The sequence below is a fragment of the Mytilus californianus genome, unplaced genomic scaffold (assembly GCF_021869535.1).
Source record: "Mytilus californianus isolate M0D057914Y unplaced genomic scaffold, xbMytCali1.0.p SCAF_26, whole genome shotgun sequence".
NCBI classification, from domain to species: Eukaryota; Metazoa; Mollusca; class Bivalvia; order Mytilida; family Mytilidae; genus Mytilus; species Mytilus californianus.
Window position 1 is genome coordinate 561,022 of NW_026262675.1, and position 21,989 is coordinate 583,010.

Below are 21,989 nucleotides of genomic sequence, written 5' to 3' on the forward strand. Positions count from 1 at the left end.
TAAACATATATAACAGAAAGATATATCTATTTAAAATACAGATGCATTCAGCGTGTATCGTTTCCATTTTATAAAAAGTTATTTCAATATTCAGGAAACTCTTGACTGTTAACAATACACTGTATCATTATTTGATATCGTCTGCATGCAATTCTATGAGAAGTATATCTAAAATCAGAATCAGCAATTTAAACTAATGTTATAAAAGTATTGTGTTTGATCGAATTTGTCGCTGTGCTGTATTATTTGCAAACCTATCAGACCGTGTAATTTGGTTTTGTGAATATAGTATTGATTTCTACTTTGAAGCAACATTTGCTGTCAATAGATCACATTCTGACTTGTTTTACTGACTTACTTTCACCAGGAACGCTCAAAACAAACAAAAAACTTGAAAGCTAATATGACCAAAAGGGACATAAAAAGAATAACTAATCGTATCTAAGGTCAACTTTGTCTGAGAGTTATAAATCATGTCAGTATCGTAGCACTGATGACAGAGATGATAACACCCTTGGGGACTAACAGTCCACCAGTAGCGGTATCGACGACCCAGTGCTAGGAAAAGAAAATAACACGTTAGAAATTGGTGCGTCCGAAGCGCTTTCCTGGAATTTTACCTTCATCAAGAAATCTCAAACTAAAAAGCTTGAAAGCCAATGATGTATAAATAACGGAACGAGCTATATGACCAAAGGAGACATAAAAGAATAACCAAATTCATCTTTGGTCAACTGTGTGTTATGGAGTTGGAACCATAATAATATCTAATTTTTTAATCAGTCCACTAACAACAGTATCGGATCAGTGCTAGAAAATAATAATACATATCGCATTATAAATGTGTTGCGTCCGAAGAGACTATTTTCTGGAATAACCTTTACCAGGGACTCCCAAACTCAAAAGTTTAAAAGCCAATGATGTATAAATACCTGATTACGCGAGGATCTACACTGTATATGACCAAAGGGACATAAAAAAAATAGCCAAATTAACAGTCGTCTATCAACCCGGGAAAAGGGGGGGGTATAAGCGGACGTGCCGCTGGTATGAGTCTATTTTTTTGAAATGTCAAATATATCAATAGGTTGCAAATTTACAGAGGTAATATGTGGCTTATGGCGGTAAACGTCATAATGAGAAAACCTCGATGTAAAGTCACGTAACGTTTTCGGAGCACCTGTTATTGAATGTCTAATTATATCATGCGGTAAAATAAGTTTAATTTTTTCTTGACATGAGGAAATTTGAATCTTATATTAAGATACAAGACAAGTATATTTTTTACGTAAAATTGATAATTTAGGTAAAAATCCCGTTTAGAATGGCGTTCTAAATCACACAATTTTTCTTTTAGATTTCATTGTATTGATCTGAATTAATTCTCCAAGGGGCCTGAAAATAAACTTTAGATCATTATAGGCATTTCAAAGTGCAGTGTTTATATTTTTCTCTAATTTATTACTAATAAGACTGCAGAATGAACACGAAGTTTTTGGAGTAAATTTCATTGTCCACATTGTAAGGGAAAATATCTTGGTATTCACTTTCTTAGCATTAATGAAGATTTCCTTAGGAGAAAGACAAATGTTTAAGTCATTATTATTAAGTTAATATCATTGAAATTGCAGATTCCGGTATATTGTGGCTATGGCAACCGAATGGTTAATATAAAAATAAAAATTCTTTAGTTGTTTTGTCCAAAAAACACCCCTTCCAAAAACAAAACACAAAAAAAATATGTGACAAGATTCAAAGATAACTATAATAGATGAAAATGTAGGTGAAAAATTGAAAAAAAGATGAAATTTTTTAATAAAATCTAAAGAAACAAAAAAGAACATAATTATGTTATTTTGCAGAATCTAGCAAAATAATTTGTCAGGATGTTTTGAATCTATGTATACCTCATAAAAATGCAAAAAAATCATTTTGAACATAGTACTTCCATAAGCCTGAAAATCTCATGGCTGGTCACATATTAATGGGTAAAATTTTATTTGTCAATGAGTCATACAAGTTCATCTTCTATCAAGATGTCTGTAAAAACTGTCCGAATCTTTTTATCTCAGATCCCATGCAGTTAACATCTCATGGAAGTACGATGTCATGATAGCTGGGAAATATGTATAAATGGGTTGTGATTTTCTTATGAAATATATGAATGGGTAGGGATTTTCGCATGAATCAATATATGAATGGGGGGATTTCAAAAACCCCAGCAGGACGTCTGTACCCGAATCTTTATGTTGAGACCCCCTCTCTCCCGTGTCTATCAACAGCGATTGCTAGAAAATGAAAATGAAATTCTTTAAATTTGGTGCTTCCGAAACGCTTTTCTTGAATCACCTTCAACAGGATAGTCCAAACCCAATGGCATGAAAGCCAAGGATATATACATACCAGAGTACGTGACGAGTTATATAACCAAAAGGGACCTAAAAAAGAAAAGCCAAGTTTATTTAAGGTCAGCTTGTCTGAGTGAGTGGAATCTCATTTGTTTGATAATTTCTAAATTTATCAACTGAGAATTTAAAAAAAGGTGTGTTAAAATCATGTGAGTACCGAAGCATTGACCAGCGCTAATGGTACGTTTGGGGACTAACAGTCTATCAGCAGCTGAGAATCGACCTAGTGCTAAAAAATGAAAATAACACTTTCTAACTTTATAGAGATTTCCCATAAAATCGTGTTTTAGATTTAATTTAGAATAATAAGTTTCCTAAATATCATACGAGCTTAAACTGATCTTTTTATGAAAATACAAGAAGATTCCAAGAAGGCAATCGAAGATTTGTAAAAGAAGAGACCGCAACTCTATAGTAAAACAAACAAAATCCCCTGGGATAACAATATTGCACAGAAAACTGGCGAGTGTGCATAATTCAAACCACTAATGAACTCAGATTAGCTAGCAGTTTCTGTTCTATTTCTGACACCCATTCTCATGTTGAAACCAAAAACAATCAATTCTTGAAAATTTTCTGAATGTAAAGCATTACGGTATGGAAAACCACAGAAACATACCAATCAAGATAAAAATGAAGAAGAGTTGTGTTCACTTTTTTAATTGAACTAATGTGCTGTAGGAGGTTAAGCAAGTAAAATTTGTGTTATATGTTGGGCTGTTCACGACAAGTAGCCATTGATAAATTGTTATACGCTCCAAATGATAACATTATGATAGCATTGCATGGTCCACTACACCAAATGATCTGAGTGTCAAAATTCAACTAAAATGAAGTGAACCCGATGGATGATTTATGTAGGTGGCTCGTTTTCGTGTAAATATCAATTCAGATTAAACCACCACAGTCGAGGGGTGAGACTTGCATTTGCAAAAATAGCAAAGTGATTCAATCTTTTGGAGTGCAATAGTTTGTCGTCGAAGTTCTGTGTTAAGACGAAGACACTCTTCCTCGTGCACCCTTTGAAGCTGATTGGCATGAAAATATACGGTTGTAGATGGTAATTGTATCGAATAATTGGGAACAATTGTGAAAAACTATTGACAGTAAGCAAGCGATCACAAAAAGTTATATTGTCATTTCTTTGAATTGCATGCTTTCCAGCAATTTGTCTGAAAAAGTAATAGCCTCTCTAATAAGTACAAAGAATACCAATATTCGAAATCACACAAGAATATAAAAATAAGAAGATGCGCCTAGATTACCAATGAGACAACTATCAGAATCCAATTGACGTGGATGTAAGCCTACAAAATTATATAGGTCACCATACGACCTTCAATAATCAGCAGACCCCATACCGTATAATAAGCTTTAAAAGGCCCCGGCATGCCAAATGCAAAAAAAAATCTAACGATTAAACCAGCCTGATATAGACAACAAACGAAAAAACATAAAGGATAATAACCAAGGACAACCACTGAAACACAGGCTCCTAACTTTAGACAGACACATACATAATGTGGCGGAGATTCACAGCCTGCTCGGGAAAATATTGATAACGTTCATGTTGCTCTTATTGTCTAGTTTGTTTTGTGAAAATGCAATCAACATATTATATGGTAACTATATTTAAACACATCAATAAATACGTGTTACATTACATACATGAACATTCAGTTGCTCTAAAATGTAATAACCGTAGTATATTGGACACAGATTGGCTACGATTACGCAACTACAAATATAAACGCTTAGTGAAGTAAAAAGATACTGATAAACGACTACTACTACTGACATTTACTACACAATTTTATAGCAGTATCCTATCAATAACTTTAAATACAAAGAAAGCTAGATATATTTTGCTTCTTGTTTAGGAAATCTCGATTATCTCGAATGAAAAGTGTTTAAAAATTGTGAATAAATAATTTACCACACTTTCGATGACAAACTCTTGCTCTTTGTATTTTTTGCAAATGCCATTCTCAACCCTTGACTGTGATGGTGATAATCTTCAGTGATCTTCAATCATAGGGTCCACTTCAAGTTAGTTGGTCTTGATACTGCGATCATTTCGTGTAATGAATCAATGGCGTAATGATGTCGTATAACGATTTATCCCCAGGTACTTCCATACAGTTTCCACAAGGGTGAATATACTGTATTGGTTTTGCTCTATGTTTTAGGTCGTACTATGACCATAGTTGCTTTAGTTCTACGTCATTTGGTCCCTGATGGATAGTTTATCATTGGCAATCATACTCATATCTCCTTATCTTATATATGTGTACTGATTTTGATATCACGCTTTCTTGATTCTTCTAATTAAATGACTTTTCTAACATTAAAACTTTGGTAAGGCGACAAAAAAACAAGAGGAAATAAAACATAATATAAATCAAGAACATACGGGTATCTCCTCTAGAACATAAACAATCAACAAGTAACAACGCACATAAACAGATAAACGAATGAGAACTGAAGGAAAAACATAATCATATCCGTAATTTTGGTCCAAGAAAACGTTTATTTAAGTAAAATTTATTTATCAAATACGATAGTTCTGTAACAAATTGAAAACGAATTAGTTTCTAAAATATTTAACGATACAAATTTTTTTCTGAATTTATTTTTTTTATTTTTTTCTATTTTATAAATGAATTTGATGTGACTGTCATTACAAAATTTGCTTGTACCATTGAAAAACGTAATGGCGATTATCTCACTACAGATGTGCACACATGATTTTCTTTGACACGCATGGAAATCCTTTACCATTTTTTAAAACTGAAACCGGTTTGCGCAAATGAGCGTTTCAATTCAGATATAAAAGTTCTTAATCATGAATACATGGTATCTAAAAAAATTATTATTCAGTGTATTTTGAACAAAAGCTGTTTTGGGAATTATAGTATTAATGGCACAATATTTATGCAAATAATGTATTAATAAAACCATATATGGAAAATGAAAACAATCATATAAGAGAATATGAAAATATAAAAGGCGATTCATAAAAATCAAAATTAAGATCAAAATGAATTCTAGGACTAATATATGCTTATATATTGGTCCCAGAATCTGAGATGAATGTAAAATAGTAACTTTCTAAAATATCTAAATATAAGAAATTAATAAGTGAATATCAAAACCAAATGAGCAAGTGAATGTGTAAATACCAAATTCGAATGTGGGTGGTCTCAGAGAATAGTTCTTCTTAATTCAAAATAGTCCTAAAGGGTACAGAGGGTTTGGCTTAAAAGAATTTTACTTGATGATATTTTAAAAAGATTTTTAGCTGCTCAAAACAATCAGATGATGAAAGTTTTTTTAGTTCTCAAAATTTACTTTAACATATTTGTATTCAGTACTTTTTTTTGTAAAATTTATCTAATTGTTTTCTCGATTTGCCATTTGCAGTAAATCATCGATCACAATATAATTAATCACATGAGAATTTAAATCAATATTGGTGTCTGTTATGAGCGCGACTTCATTATATTCGACACTGAGATAACATTTACAGCAAAAATATACCAACTTAATTGTACAAATGCAACAAAAATGTCGACCATATATGACAAATATTTCCAGTCACTGTACATCTGAATTAATTAGGCGCTAAATGTGCAAAACTTAGCATTTTATTGCTTTACTAGCTGCTACAAAAACGTGTATCACTTACGCAATGTGTACTTGTGAAAAATACTATATGAACAGAGCTTACAAAAGGCCAAATCAATGTATTTGATGTAAGTACTGTTGTACAAACTGTTATTTTAAACAGTTTTTTTAAAACACAGTAATTATACGTCTTCCTTCATAATTGTTTGGCCGTCATCACAGTATTTATACGTCTTCCTTCATAATTGTTTGGCCGTCATCACAGTAAATATACGTCTTCCTTCATAATTGTTTGGCCGTCATCACAGTAATTATACGCCTTCCTTCATAATTGTTTGGCCGTCATCACAGTATTTATACGTCTTCCTTCATAATTGTTTGGCCGTCATCACAGTAAATATACGTCTTCCTTCATAATTGTTTGGCCGTCATCACAGTACTTATACGTCTTCCTTCATAATTGTTTGGCCGTCATAACAGTAAAAATACGTCATCTTTCATAATTGTCAGAATAAAAAAAAACGTATGAGGCTACAGGACAAAAAGGTAAATCAAATTTTTGGAGCAGGATCTGCTAATCCTTTCTGAAGCATCTGAGATCACCCCCAGTTGTTGGTGGGGTTCGTGTTACTCAGTCTTTTGTTTTCTGTGTTGTGTTTTGTGTTTTGTGTACTGTTGTTTGTCTGTTTGTCTTTTTCTTTTTAAGCCATGCATGGCGTTGTCAGTTTATTTTCGACTAATATGAGTGTGAATGTCCTTTTGATATCCTTCGCCTCTCTTTTACAATTTTGTAATATAACCTGTAAGTGGTGTGCATCATGCAAAAATCTCGATTTTGTTCTCCATTTTGTAATGTCAAACTGTTTTACCAAGTCAGGAATATGACAGTTGTTTTCCATTAGTTCCGTTGGTTGATAAAGTCTAACGGTTGATATAGTCTAACGGTTGATATAGTCTAACGGTTGATATAGTCTAACGGTTAATTTTGTCAGGTTTTAAATTTTAAGGACTTCCCTCTTTTTTAATTTACCTTGGAGTTCGGTATTTTTGTTAATACGTTTTTACCATTATCTGATAAGATGACAAAGGATATTTTACTCCTTTTTCCCTTTTCTAAAGCCTGTAATAATATTACTTGAATTCATTATTAATACGTTTTTACCATTATCTGATAAGATGACAAAGGACATTTTACTCCTTTTTCCCCTTTCTAAAGCCTGTAATAATATTACTTGAATTCAATCGCCTTTAAAGATTAACAATTTTATCAGGCAACATTTTCCTAATAGAAATTTCATCAACATCTGTTACTTTTGAATCTACTCCAAAGTCGTTCAGAACAATGGACTCGATCTCGAAAGTTGCCCCAAAATTCAATCTACCAATAAGTTATAGAATTGATAGTTTTGATATAGGTGCTTGTACACCATTTAAGCTACCCAACATTATTTGTATATATATCCCAAAAGTGGCATTGAAGCCCATGAAACACGTAAACGAACACATTACTTATTCAAAACAAGTTTGGTCCAACTATCGGTTATTCGATTGACGGCCATATCATACGAAATAAATCTTTCAAATTAGCATTTTTCATTTACTTGGTTTGCTCAGATGATAATTGAAAACGTGCACTTTATATTTGTTAATTTAATGCAAATTAAAAAGTCGAAGCCATATACTGAATTGGATAATTTAAAACTTGTTATTAATATTTGTTTTCCTCTCGGGAATTTTTATAAATGCATTATTACGTCACACTTTTCATATATATTCTATTAGGTATATTTTGTTTCACATGTTGCTATTTATGTCAACCCCAAGTGACACTTTTATAGGTACTAGATGAAAGATTTCCGCTTTAGTTGCAATATTCTTGAATTAGTTTTTAATGGTAACTGATCACGCAGATTGGCAAAAGTTATGTCCAACTCCAGAGCTGTTTGTTGCATGGTATCAGATCAAAATAATATGAAAAATGCTTAATAATAAACGTTTTATATAATTAGACTCAAAGTAATTGAACCGCAAAAAATCTTAACCGTTGTTATAACTGAAAGTACTTTAGGAAAATATTAATTGATGAAATAAAAAATAATTGTCACGGGTTCATCCCAATATCATATGACTGACTAGTAGTCTTACAATGGTTCAACCAAATGAACGTTTAATACAAAAAGAAAAAACAAATCACATCTAATATATTGTATTCATAAAGATATACCATGTAATGCAGTTTAATTACTAAATTTCAGGAGGTTTAATTTTTTTTAATCTCAATAGGACACAGGACGTTTGCGCTTATTTACCTGTAACACGATAGGACATTTGCGCTCCAAACAGTATGGTCATTTGCGCTTCAAATTTTGATACACCTGTAGTAAATTGACCGGACATTTGAGTTTTTTACCTTTAGTCGTCTACCTGTAATTTTAATGAGTTACGTAAATAAATTCAACTTGTATTTGTCGTTAGTTAGTTCACATTGACACAGTCTTAAACATAGAGTATAAAGTTATAGAGACAAGTAAAGGAAAAAAATGTATATGTCACGATGAATTTTTATCACTGAACAACAGTCGGTTAATTACATTAAAATTCGTTATATTGATGAACACTATACCTGTCTTTATGTCTTTAGAATGTTTACCTTTAGGTATATATAACTATATCAATGTGCTATGGAATGACTTTTAAACACGAATGTGCTATGGAATGACTATTTAACTTTTAACCATAAAGAAAATATTGTAAAAAAGGCAAATGTCCTATACAAAAAGCGCAAATGTCCATATTCAAAAAGCGCAAATGTCCTATGAATTGAAGCGCTAATGTCCATTAAAAAAAGCGCAAATGTCCTATGAATTGAAGCGCTAATGTCCATTAAAAAAAGCGCAAATGTCCTATGAAAAAGCGCAAATGTCCTATGAAAAAGCGCAAACGTCCCGCGCCGTCTCAATAAGAAATGAACAACGTCTATCTTTCCACGAGATTTCAATTCCATATAATTCATTTAAACCATACCAATCAAATTAAACCAAATGTTCCATTAAATGCAACTTAGATCATAATTTGCATATATACAAAAAATACTATAATTATGGTTTTACCTCAAAGGAGGGACGACAGCCTATGTGCTGTGTGTAGGTCCAGGTCACTTTGATTTCAACGTCCCTTCGGCAATTTTAAATATTGTAAAAGACCGATTTGTTTATAAACGTCTTTAGGGAGCTACCATTTGATTTTATGGGGATATGGGGAGCTAGGATGAAATATTTTGTCCTGCATTTTTTTTTTTAGTTTTAATCTCTGTCCTGCCTTTTTATTTTTCACTCTATTCGGTCCTGCCTTTTTTATTAGTCTATCCTGACTTTTTATACATAAATTGTCATCCTGCCTTTTTTTTTGCCAAGTTGCTCATCCTGCCTTTTTTTTACTCAAAACTCCTGTCTGCCTTTTTTTTCAAATTTCATCCTAGCCCCCTCCCCCCATAAAATTCAAATGGTAGCTCCCTTACATCAAATGTTTACATTCTTTATATCATGGCATACTCGAATTTATCTAAAGGTAGAAACTGAGGAAGGTGGGTATCGCGTTGTCTCCATTTTTTTAGTATCTCTATTATTGTCGAATTAAATATTAAAATTCATAAGGGACACTTCATACTATAATACTGTTAGCAAAAAGATCAAAGTACCTGTACAATTATAATAAACAATACCTAAAAGCAGTTCAATAATAACTAGATCCGTATTAATCATGCTCGCAGTTACTGAAAGTTAGCTCAAATTACTTGTAACATGTTGGGACGAATTCCTGCCGATATATACTGTAATATCGGCAATCTTGTGCAAAGCCCGGAGTAAATCTGTTCAATGCAGGAAAAATAAAAGAACGCTTTATTCTTGCTTCAAACTATAAATTAGCAATTGATGAAAAACCCAAGATAACCAGACGCAAAGATTGAACAACAACAGTATAATTATAACCTTACCCAAAATTAAATGACAATGGTCATTTGTAAAAAAACGTTAGTTTGATATCAGTCAACCATGGCTAATTCGTGATGATGACCGTGAAAGATTGTAATGATGAAATCTGTTCAAACTGAATATAACCCTAACGAAGTAATTTTTGTGAAAGTGATTGTTTATCTGAAGGAAGTCGCTGTAATGGATGGATACTAGCTCTTGAGTAGCGAACCAATTGTGTAAAACAGAGGTGGTGAAGAAATGCTGCTACTTATTTAAATCAAGTTTGTAAGAGGGTTTTGTGTTCAATTGTTTAATGGTTTAATGATGGTTGTTTTGATTCAATATTGTCCTAAAAATTCTAGCTCATCGGGATCCATGATAAATAGTGAAAAACAGTTGTGTGCCTATTTAGGAACATTACTGTATGGAAACGTTAGCATGTTATCTTTCAGATACAAATAACTTCATTTCGGTTCTGAATGTCCTAGATGTGAACTTCCATAAAATTTGTAAAAGGTGCAATAGTGTATCAAATAATGTCATTTTGAATTCATGGATATATGTAAAATTGTTGAAAAATTCAACAAATGCAGGGGAAATTACAAAAACTATTTACTATCTGCTATCTGAAATATCAACTAATTATTTTAATTTCATAAATTTCAGTCAATGTTACCTTTTAAATAAATAAGGCGACATTTATTTACCGATGTTCAAATCTCATAAATCAAAGAAGTACAAACCAAGGAAACAAAAAAAAAGACTGAGGGAATTGCATAAACTCCAAAAGGAGCGAGAACGGGGGCGTCAACACACGTAAACGCCCAATACAATTCCAGTACTGTCGACAAACACTTGTTTCTAGATTAACCTTCATCAGGTACTCTCGATACCAAAAGTATGATAGAAATCTTGGCGCAGTAAAATTAAAATTATGATGGCTTTTTTTCAGCATGAACAAGATGAAACAGTATAAATAAATAACATTCACTTGAAAGAAAGCCTTTTGTATACACCTATAAAAAAAAAAGAAAATGAGGAGTTGTAGTATGATTGCCAATGAGATGTAATTATGATCCATCGACGACCGACGGACACCTTCATGGCACTGTACAACAATTATTACACAAAAGCCTGGTTTAACGTTGAGTCGTTCATAAGTAGTCTGGAAGGAAATTACGGTGTGCAATGCCAAAATAAATCTAATTTGAAATTTGCTTCTGTAATTTAGCATTTACCTAATATTCAATTAGTACACACGCAAAGGATTTGATGTATAGACGTCATAAGTAGTCTGCGCGGGATAATAATCGTTTGCAATGACAACACAAGTCCAAACTCCAATCTCCTTTACAAAAATTAACATTCCCCATCAGAATGACAAAATAAACTTATTTTAAGTAATTTATCTTACTATTTCTATCATTTGGGTGCAAGGTTCTACATCTATAATAAACGATTATGTAATAACCCTGTATTCCCTGATATAATAAAACATAATAGCTATACGTTGTTTTTAAAGTTGGATTTGTTTTTTATGGAAGATCTATTTAAGGCCAAAAATGTAACGGAGGAAATAACCTACTTAAACTACACTGTGACTGTTTTTATCTGTATCTCGCAGATATCGTGTAATGCTCTAATATCCAAATTAAATTCTAATGACTTTATAAGGAAATTGTTAAAAGCTTACAGCCAATCAAATATCTTCTTTTATTGTGATTTCATGACTTCATTAAGATTTGTAGCAAAAATATAACAGAAATCATGATTTCCATATTACTGCACAGATTTATATTTGGTCGTGGTCGATTGACTTTTGGAGTTTTAAACGTGAGCTGTGAAGGTTGTAACTTAATTAGAGGTTCTATTATAATCGTAATTGTGATTTTGACTAGGAAAGTATCTTAATAAGGTATAATCAACACAGCTAAACAACGGGTGATGCGATATATAAGTCAATGAAGCAACAACCCAATGACACAAAAAAGACAGCATAGAGGTCAATATACGATTTTCAACTTGACAATATATCGTGCTCGAAATCGACATATAAAAAAGTTTGAAAGTGTTTTAATTAAATTGAAGTTTATTCAAATGTTGTCTTGTTAACTAATTGTCCACGGTTAGAGGTGATTTGAGTGGTCAAACAAAGGAAATAACTCGTTTCTTTTGTCTTGAAATTTCTAAGATCAAATTGTTAAAAAAAAAACTTACATATCATTTTAAGATTTTGTTTTGTGTCAAGTAATGATTATATCAACTTTGATTATATTGACAATTTCAGCTCTGTGTTGTTCTACTACGATTTCCATTTCTTTTTGTAGATACAGATACTGTTGTCACACATGACCGTCTCCATTAACACCAACAATAACAAAAACTTAACAAATAAACAAGAAAACCCATGGCCCATCTATTTCATCAAGCAAACTAAAAACGAAAAACTGCCTATTAAAAGCTGCATGTATATCACAATTATTTTCGTTTAAAAGTATCAAAAGAATAGGGTTTTCTTCATATACATACCCGTCTCCAGGGTCATTAGGATGAATAATATTTTTGATAAGCAATCGTTGTGACTTTTTTTGGAAAGAAATCATTATTTATACAAAGTGCAAGTGTTTTATATATACTGACCGACTTTAAAAACGCAACAATGATTTTGTTGATTTTTTTTATCAAATCATGTTTGATCCTCATACAACTACTATTAAAGCTTACCATACTTCTTTCTCTTTAGAAAAAGTCAACATCCCACTTACCTGTGGTTATTGAACATACCGGATTATTGAAGTCGCACGAATTTCTTAATGCGAAATTTGAAACTCATAAAAGATTTTTTCAGTTTTTTTTCTCTTTGTGAAACAGTTCTTTCAATCCTTGGCCACACTTGAAACAGTTAACCAATGTTCCATCTCCATATTGCCAAGACTGAGGAATAAAAGACTGAATCAGCCCATAAGAATACTGCAAACAGGAAAACGTGAACGTGCTGCAACCAAACAACTTGACTTCAGAAACTCGTCTTACTGTCTTTCCGACAACGATACAGGTAGACGGGGTTTGTTGAAGACCATCAATGACCAGATCAACATGTAGTGACAATGCAACGTCAATAGAATTTGATTCCGCAACGTCATTTGCGAGACATGTTTACGGCCGCAACGTCAACTGCTAATCAAATTGCCGAATGCCATTGCACACAGATTCATGCCATACATGTCTTTCATCAACCGAACTGCCAAAGAATAGAATGCAGAAAAACATTTAAAGCCCTAAAGTTTCAAGCGCATTATTGCCAAAAACCCATTGTAATGGGTGGAACAACTGCAAAATCAGAAGGTGCAAAACAGAACATAAAACATGCCGAACAGAATTGGTTGACCTTTCTGACAATCATTTTGGCGTTGGTTACAGGCGGTCATTGCTTTGGACGGTGACACGTTCATTGGTAAGGGGAAAACCAGGGTTTCAGTGTATACCACATGATTTGAACATTAGAAATGACGTAATCAATTCAACTTTCGAACTGCCATTTTTTTTTAAACAATGAAGTAATGAAAGAATTTTGTGTTCATCAGTTTGTTTAACAAAAAAATGCATATTTGAAAATGGAAAATTAAAAAGAATAATCTAGTGTTGCGTTTCTAAAGTCGGTCAGTATATTATACATATGTTATATAAAGAAATAAACGGGAGTATTGAAACGCTCGAAAAAGTAGGAATTGGAGGTCAAGTTTAAACTGGAGTAAACAAAAATTATAATGATGATCATATATACGCACAAATTAATTCAGTGCGGACAGCAGACAAGTGTTTCTGGTTAAACCATCATCAGGTACCCTCGATACAAAAAGAAAGATATGAATCTTGGCAAAATTAAAATGATAATAGCTTACCTATATCACCATGAAAAAGATGAAACAGTATAAAACGACAGTGTCGCACTGTAAGTAATCGTGTTAAGATCAAAATCGCCCAATATCTGAATGTTAAAAAAATCTCAAAATACAATTTTAACCAAGAGATAAATCGTTTAAATAAAAAAAACCTCGAAGCAAAAAATGATGACGGTCTGTTAGTCGCCATAATTCAGAATTTATACAAAAAACTCAGAAGACAGAATAAATAAATTGAGAATGTGTCCATGTGACAAAGATGATGTCCCGCTTGCATATAACGTTATCAAGGGACATAACGCAAGAACGGTAAAGTGACGCCACCCAAATTCGAACTTGATCTGAATTTTGTGATAATAAGCATTGTTTATAAGTTTCATAACATTTGATTGAGGCAAACTTAAGTTAGAGAACGGAAACGAAAAATTCAGCAATTTTTCCATTTGTAAAGGGGCATTTCTCTAGAACGGTAAAAGTGACGCCTCCCAAATTCAAACTTGATCTGTGTTTGTGGTAATAAGCATTGTGTATAAGTTTCATAACATTTGGCAGAGGCAAACTAAAGTTAGAGAACGGAAACCAATTTCGGGACGTACGACGTACAGACGGACAAGGGTAACACTTAATGCCCCCTCCGCTGCGGCGGGGGCATAAAAAGTCCGGACAAGTACATTTTTTCTGATTGCTGGTAAGTCAAATACCAAAGCTACATTATATTTGTGTGTCAAATTGAATAATAGATTATACTGCACCAAATGAACATTGCAAACAACTAAATTAATGTCTCTTTATTGATGATCGAGGGCAAAATGTTTAAAATCGTTGAAGAGCTGAAAGCCAAAAAATGCCGAAAGTATCGCGAAACCTTAGACAAGTAATCAGATTTACACATGAGGGGGACACATTCCTTAATTTTGATTGATTTCCTAAGTTTTAAAACAGCAAAGAACAAAAATGATCTGTACCACATCAGTATACGATCAAACATGTCTTCAATGCCGAGAAAAAGTAACACGACTGTTGTATTTCAGAATAAAGAAAATCACTTCAATAAATGTTTCTGTCAATCAATGGCTGTTACATCACTACCCTAGTTACAGGATATAAAAGAACACATATAAACATACACACACACTTGATCGATGGACTCTTTAAGGTCATGAGTCTGTTTCGTAGTTGCTGTCTTCGTTTCGTGTTCATTCTTTTTTCTTACATAAAACTATGGTTGCTTACTTTGAAATTTTCATATTTGCTTTACAATGGATCACTTATAGGTATCTTTACGATATGTAACTTTGTCCATTATTGAAGGCAGTATATTGTTTATCGTTACATTTCTTTAATTAGATTTTGATAATTGTCTCCATCATACTAGATTTCCTTATGTTTCAGCAATATCATCTTTAAGCTTATGTATTCTTCAATCTTTTGAACAGATACGACGACCAAAAAAAGAAAGTTTTTCCAACAAAACTTGAAGCACCATAAATTCTGGATACCAAATCATAATAAAAAAACATGTTCTAAAAGTACGAGAGTTTTTCTTATTGTCTTGAATTATTTATTACTTTTTGAGTTATTGCCATTTTAGAGATGGTTGTTTCGTTGCAAATGAACTTTTCGAAATGTCCATAATTAGATAAGTAACACAATAATATATTTAAAACTCAATGAATTATTAATGACTTCTTATGACGCAATGTTACCATAAACGATATACATAATAGACATTATTTTCTATTTTTGGTAAACCGTCATCTATTAAAATATCTGTAGAATAAAAAAAATGCAAATCCGTTATACTCAATTACACATCAAAAGGATTTAACAGTATTACGAAATATTGTTTTCTAATTCAAATAGCTACGCAAAATATAATTTATGTTAGCTTCTTCTTACTATGTGTCAGAAACCAATGAATTTGAAAGATAAGACATATTTTGCGGATACATCACACATTCTGTTTACCGGGGACTGAATTCTCTGACGTCGTCTTAAATATAAAAATAAGAAGACGTGGTATAATTGCCAATGAGACAACTCTCCACCAGATGACAAACGACATAGAAGTTAACACTTATAGGTCACCGTACGGTCTTCAACAATGAGCAAAACCCACAGAGTCAGCTATAAAAGGCCCCGAAAGGACAATGTAAAACGATTCAAATGAGAAAACTAACAGCCTGATTTGTGTAAAAACAATGAACGAAATACAAATATGATATACAGCAACAAACGACAACCTCTGAATTACAGGCTTTTGATTAGTACAGGCACATACAGAATGTGGCGGGGTAAACATGTTAGCGGGCGTCCCCCTCCCCCTAAACATGGGACAGTGGTGTAGCAGTACAACATATGAACAAGCTATAAAAATCAGTTGAAAAGGGAATTTATAACAAAAAAATGTGGATTAGTATAAAAACAGTAATTTTTGTAGAGGATAATTGGGACTTTAAATTTGTATAATTCTTTTCACTCATTTTTAACAAAATGGTCAATGTCGATTGTATGGTTTCTGATTATAACACACCAATTTTGCAATAACACAAGATAGATTGAAATTCTGGGTAATCAAACAAAAAAGAAGAAAGTGTTTTCCACATGTACTAAAATCGAAAAAGACATTATTATTAAGCAAGCTTCTCAAAAGACTGATACAGTGTAGGAAAAGGTGAAACACCTTCATTTAACTCGGTAATTTAGTGTGAAATTATGCTGCTAGCTAGTCGTATATATATAAAAAAAAAAATTTTAAAACACTGGTCACGTGTTGCAATCAAACCAGAGATACTCTGCAATCGAACAGAGAATATTAAAACTGTGATGTGCATTTCACGATTAGATTTAAGTGCTCATTTATCTTAATTATTTATTATTAGATTATCGTAATGTCCCTTGTTGATTTCTTAAGAAATTGTATTTTTTTGCGTGTAAAGATTCCAAGAGTCAGTAATTAGGTAAGTGGTATTAGAAAATTATCATGACTTAAATTCTTAATGTCTTTGTATGACGCAGTGAACTCAGATATTATCAATAATCGATGTCTTACGTTCTGCTTCAGGTTGTTATCACATTGAAGTATCAGAAGAAAATTGCATAACACTGTTTTTGTAAGGATTAATATTGCGCCATAATACTTATTTTGCATGAAGCAACATTCAAACATAAAACCCTTATAAGGGACATTAAGATGAAACATTGTTAGATTATATTTCAATTTGTATCTGGGATGGTTATATTTAAGTATATATGATTGATGATTACATATTTTTTCTTTCTAGTAATGACCTTTAAAATATTGAAGAAAAAAATAAGTTATTTTTAAGTAGGATTATATTAAAAATCTGAGGTAGGATTTGGTTATATGCCCTGTATGATGAGACAAGCATAGATATTTTTATAGGTCAGCTCTAGTTTCATACGTTATGAACTTACTTATCTTTCCATATTAAAGGTTTATATGATATGTCAAATGAGATAATTCCAACTGCACGTGAATACTAACTCAAACATTTCCAGTAGATATGTTTTGTCTTTCACTAAGAATCTTTCAATCATCTTTATTTCAAAACATCAGGAAATATAACAATGTTCTTGCATAGTCATTTGAATTATGTTTAATTCGTCAAGGTTCTTTATTTCTTATAAAACCAAGTTAATGGTGTAAAGAAAGTTACACACACATTCGGGGCATGACAAATTGGTAAAAAAAGCAGCATGGTAATCATACATCTCCTTATTTTATATTCAATCTGTATTAAACTGAACCGCAATGTTACCAGTAGACAACACCTGTAATTTCTATCCAATTGACGTTGCATATACTTTTACTTACCATTTTTTTTATATTTAGTTTTTCAATTTTCCGTAGAATTCTTTAACATTTTCAAAACCATGTAAAATAGAAAAGTAGACTAAAATCAATTAAATGGAAAAAATCATATATAAATATTAAAAAAAAACTAAAAATAGGGATACGGAAAATAAGAATTAGTATCTGTATTATACTTCTTTAGTGGTTACTTGTACGCCTGATATATATTTGGATAGTTGTAAGACTGTACTGAACCTGGCTCTAATACTTTGATCCATGGTAGTGCAGTGAAAACTTAGATTAATCTTTCTGATACACTTAATTCAATAAAATTGTCATCACAGATACAACTTATTTAACATAGAAAATAAGTAGGTGCCTTGGTACATGTGTTTCCATTGACAAATGTTCATAGAGTTTCAAAGCATGTTAATTATTGTCTAAATGCCAAAATAATTTTAAAATCAAGTGACATTCTAGTTTTTTTACCTTTTAAATTATTCAGGATATTGGGTTCTTTTACAGTCCTTTGCCCTGCTAACGAGACTACACTCATTTATGACTTGGCAGAACTATTTGAATGACATTTATAAATCAAAATTTTTCTTGATTCTTTTCGGATTTCTTCCCTGTGCTTTAGGGTATGGGTTTATTTATGGTTAGTGTTAGGGTAAGGTTATTTCTAGGTTAGGGTTAGTGTTATTGTAAGGTATGGGATAAAAGTAGCTCTATAGGAGTTGATTCCCCTAACGTAAAAGAAAGGCCCATATATCGACTAAACGACCGTATATTTTTCAATCGATATACAGCTTGCTGTTTGGTGTGAGCCAAGGCTTCGTGTTGAAGGCCGTACTTTGACCTATCATTGTTAACTTTTTATACATTGTGACTTGGATGGAGAGTTGTCTCATTGGCATTCATACCACATCTTCTTATTTATATCAAAGTTACAAAACTATAATTTGGAAAAAGACCAGTTATATACATTTATAAGCATTTAAATGCTAAAGCGTTCAATTCCAGTTATCCATAGTATGCAAAATTATTACGTTGTGAGATGATACTGCTTTTGATAAAGTGATTACTTGTATCTTGTCTCTTAAGTATAAGGAATTATTTTATATTTTTTTAAATGTAAAGATACATATAAACGCAAAAGGAATTTATTGGACAATTTTTTGGTGCAAAATCATAATTTTCATAGACATATCTCTTAAAGAATTATTTATAAATGAATCGGCGTTTTTAAGATTCAAAATGTAATGTTTTAGTCATATTTTGTAAGCAAGATGTTTGGCAGAATCAACATCATTACTCGTGAACTAAGTTTATAACGTGAACGTAAAAGACTGCATGAATTATTTTGATAATGAAGTTGAAGTGACACACACACTGACTTCAATATTCAATTCTTATATCTTCAGAGAAGGTAAGGTGTTTAAGTAATTAATGGCATAATCTTAAATTAAGTACTCTATACGAAGCTTAATCCGAAAATAGCAACAGATTGCATGAGAAATGAATGCTCCATATTTATAATTAAGAACGATCACATTGTTAGAATGTTTAATGGTCTGTTGTGGTACTATTACGGTCATGTAGGGACGCATAAACGCAACGTTTTTGTAGCAATATTCAACATTTTATAGCATTTCGGCTTACAATTCAAAAATGTCGATGTTAAGCCGTGTTTATCTGAAAATAATTGATAAGTGGCAGAAACAATCCAACTTTTCATGTCAGGTCAATTTCTTATAAATTGGCTGTTAAATTTTTCGGTTTCATTAAGTATGTTTGTAATTTAAGAATTGGTTACTATATGAATTCATCACAAAAATAAAGCGACAACAAACACGTAACGCATTTCTTAAAGATATATATATGTAGTTATAACTTAGAACATAGAATGACATCAAATATGAACACATTATATTATATCGCTTCAAGAATTCCTTCAATGATTATATGTTTAAAATTCTAAAATCTTAAAATAATCAAATAAAAAAAACAGTCCTGAAAATAAAGTATATTGAAATTAAATGCGTTTGTTTACCTGTATCTTCTTTTTCATCAATAATTTGTTTCTTCCTGCAGTTGCAATTTCCCATTTTCTACTACAATCAACAGATAATTTTCCAACACGAGTATCCAATTTAATCAAATCATTTTAGCAAAATTGTATCACGCTAATCAATGGCGTGCATGATTTCCAACATACATCCTTAAGAAGAACAGTTAAAGAAAACCTAACCAAATATCCTGCCTTACTTTACTTTCCAATTAAGCGGCTTATGAGACAATACCATTATGACCACAAGCGATTCTTTTTACATCGCATTTTAGATGAAATTAAAATCGATTGATTTCCGCCAAATATGTGTTTCGTTGACAGCGCATACATGATATAAATGTTCAAAACAACATAATAAGGTTTTAATAATTTACTATGATATTGCTATCATTTTAATAATTAAAATTCTGCTATCAGAGTTGACGTGTATTGATTATTGGGATGAGTGCTGTTCATGTGTAGCTGAAGTTATAAAATATTAACTAGAAATGTTATCCTTGTGTCACGAACCTTAGGGGAGGTGCTTTCGGTGCTTTGTCCTAGAGAGGGCGTAATGACACTTTTTTTATGTTTTATCAATCAAGGTCTTAATCAATTCAGGAGTGTGCTAGTTTTTTCAGACTCCTACATTGTTTGTTTAACTAATTCCAGGAAACAAGACACATGAGATAGTAAGTCATTGGCTCATCATCGCTTCAAAAAATATGTAGCATAGTTGTTATCTTTTTTTATTTAGTATTAAAAAAATTGCTTTGTTGAATTATAAACAAAATTGTGCTTCACCTTAGTAAGTTAAAAAAAAAAAGAGTCGACACACTTAGCTAACCTGTCTGTAACCTTCAGTATGTATCTGCAATAGAATGGATGGATTGTTTTAAAAGTCCGGTGGCAAATATAACATGCATATCCAGACGAAAACATGTTAATGACGATTTATGCACTGAGCCAGACTATTAACGTGATACTTCACAAAGTAACAGTCCGCAGGAAAACATGCAGCCCTACAATGAACCATTATTCTGACACTTGGCCAACCAGACAAATACACCTTTTTATTGACCAGGATTCGAACCAAGGACCTCTCGCAATTTTGGCAAGCATGCTAACACAAGAAGACCGAAGCGGTTAGAATATAAGGAAATCAACGTAGGCCGTACGGTTGCCTATAATTGCTTACATTCACTTCATTTGGACTTTGTTGGATAGTTGTCTCATTTGCAGTCGTACCACATCTCTTTATTTTTATAGGTCTTTGGTATTCCGACTTATACATACTTTCCAGTTTTTATTAGCCGAATGAATGATAGAATCTAGAAATACCTGAGTTGTGATCGTTAATTTGGGATTCTAATGCAATATGATACGAAACGCCCTTTTTGATCGCCAATTCCAGGGACAACATTGTGAAATCACAGAAGCCGTTTCCGGGATATTTAAATGTTTAATTTTCAACAAAGTAAACAAGAATGTAGAAAACCCACTTTGAACGTATTTCTCACACACTAATGTATTATATTTTTTTATCCATTGTTAGAATGAAACGTTAATGAACAGGTAGCGAAGCAGAGTCAGTTACTCCAATTTTTTAAACGTAAAACAATGATAGATTGAGATCAACTTCAAAAATAAAGTTCGGCGAAGGTTTACATAATTCATATTTCCCTGATAAATCAAGGGAAGTGGACAAGCATAACTGATCAACAGTTACTCTTAAAAAAAGTAAAGCACATCGGCAAAGTGTTTTTGTACAAATGGTAAGTTTGAACACATAGAAGAAACCATCATTACTGGATAATTCCTACATACCAGATTGAAAAAAAATATCGGAGTGAAATTTGATTTTTTAATGTTCTGTTAAATCTATTTGTTAAGATATAATCAAATATAGCTTGTTACTAGTGTATAAATTGTTCTGCAGTCAAAGACGTACTGCAAATTTTAAATCAATTCATATCATACAACAAAACATGAGGGAATCGCATTAACTCCAAATGAGCGAGACCGGCTTAATTTTACAGCTCAGACGACTATTCTGGTATATGAAGATCTAAGACCGTGAAAAATATGTCGCTATTGGATTGAGACACTTACACATCGGTCAACTAATTCGTAAAACGTACCGTAGTGTCGATTTCAGTCTATGCTCCTCATAACCCTATTGGAGCAGTTTTCGTGTGGGAAGCCCAACTC

The 21,989-nt window shown here is 32.2% G+C and overlaps 1 protein-coding gene across 1 annotated transcript in view; it reads right to left on the bottom strand.

Annotated features, from left to right (window-relative positions):
* LOC127732618 (uncharacterized) overlaps positions 1-20,137 on the bottom strand; it is a 39,008-nt gene extending 18,871 nt beyond the window's left edge. The window contains exon 1 of the mRNA XM_052241699.1: positions 19,782-20,137. Within this exon, the coding sequence (XP_052097659.1) occupies positions 19,782-19,836 (55 nt within the window). The 5' untranslated portion in view covers positions 19,837-20,137. The remainder of the gene's footprint in view (positions 1-19,781) is intronic.
* Positions 20,138-21,989: the final 1,852 nt, after the last annotated feature.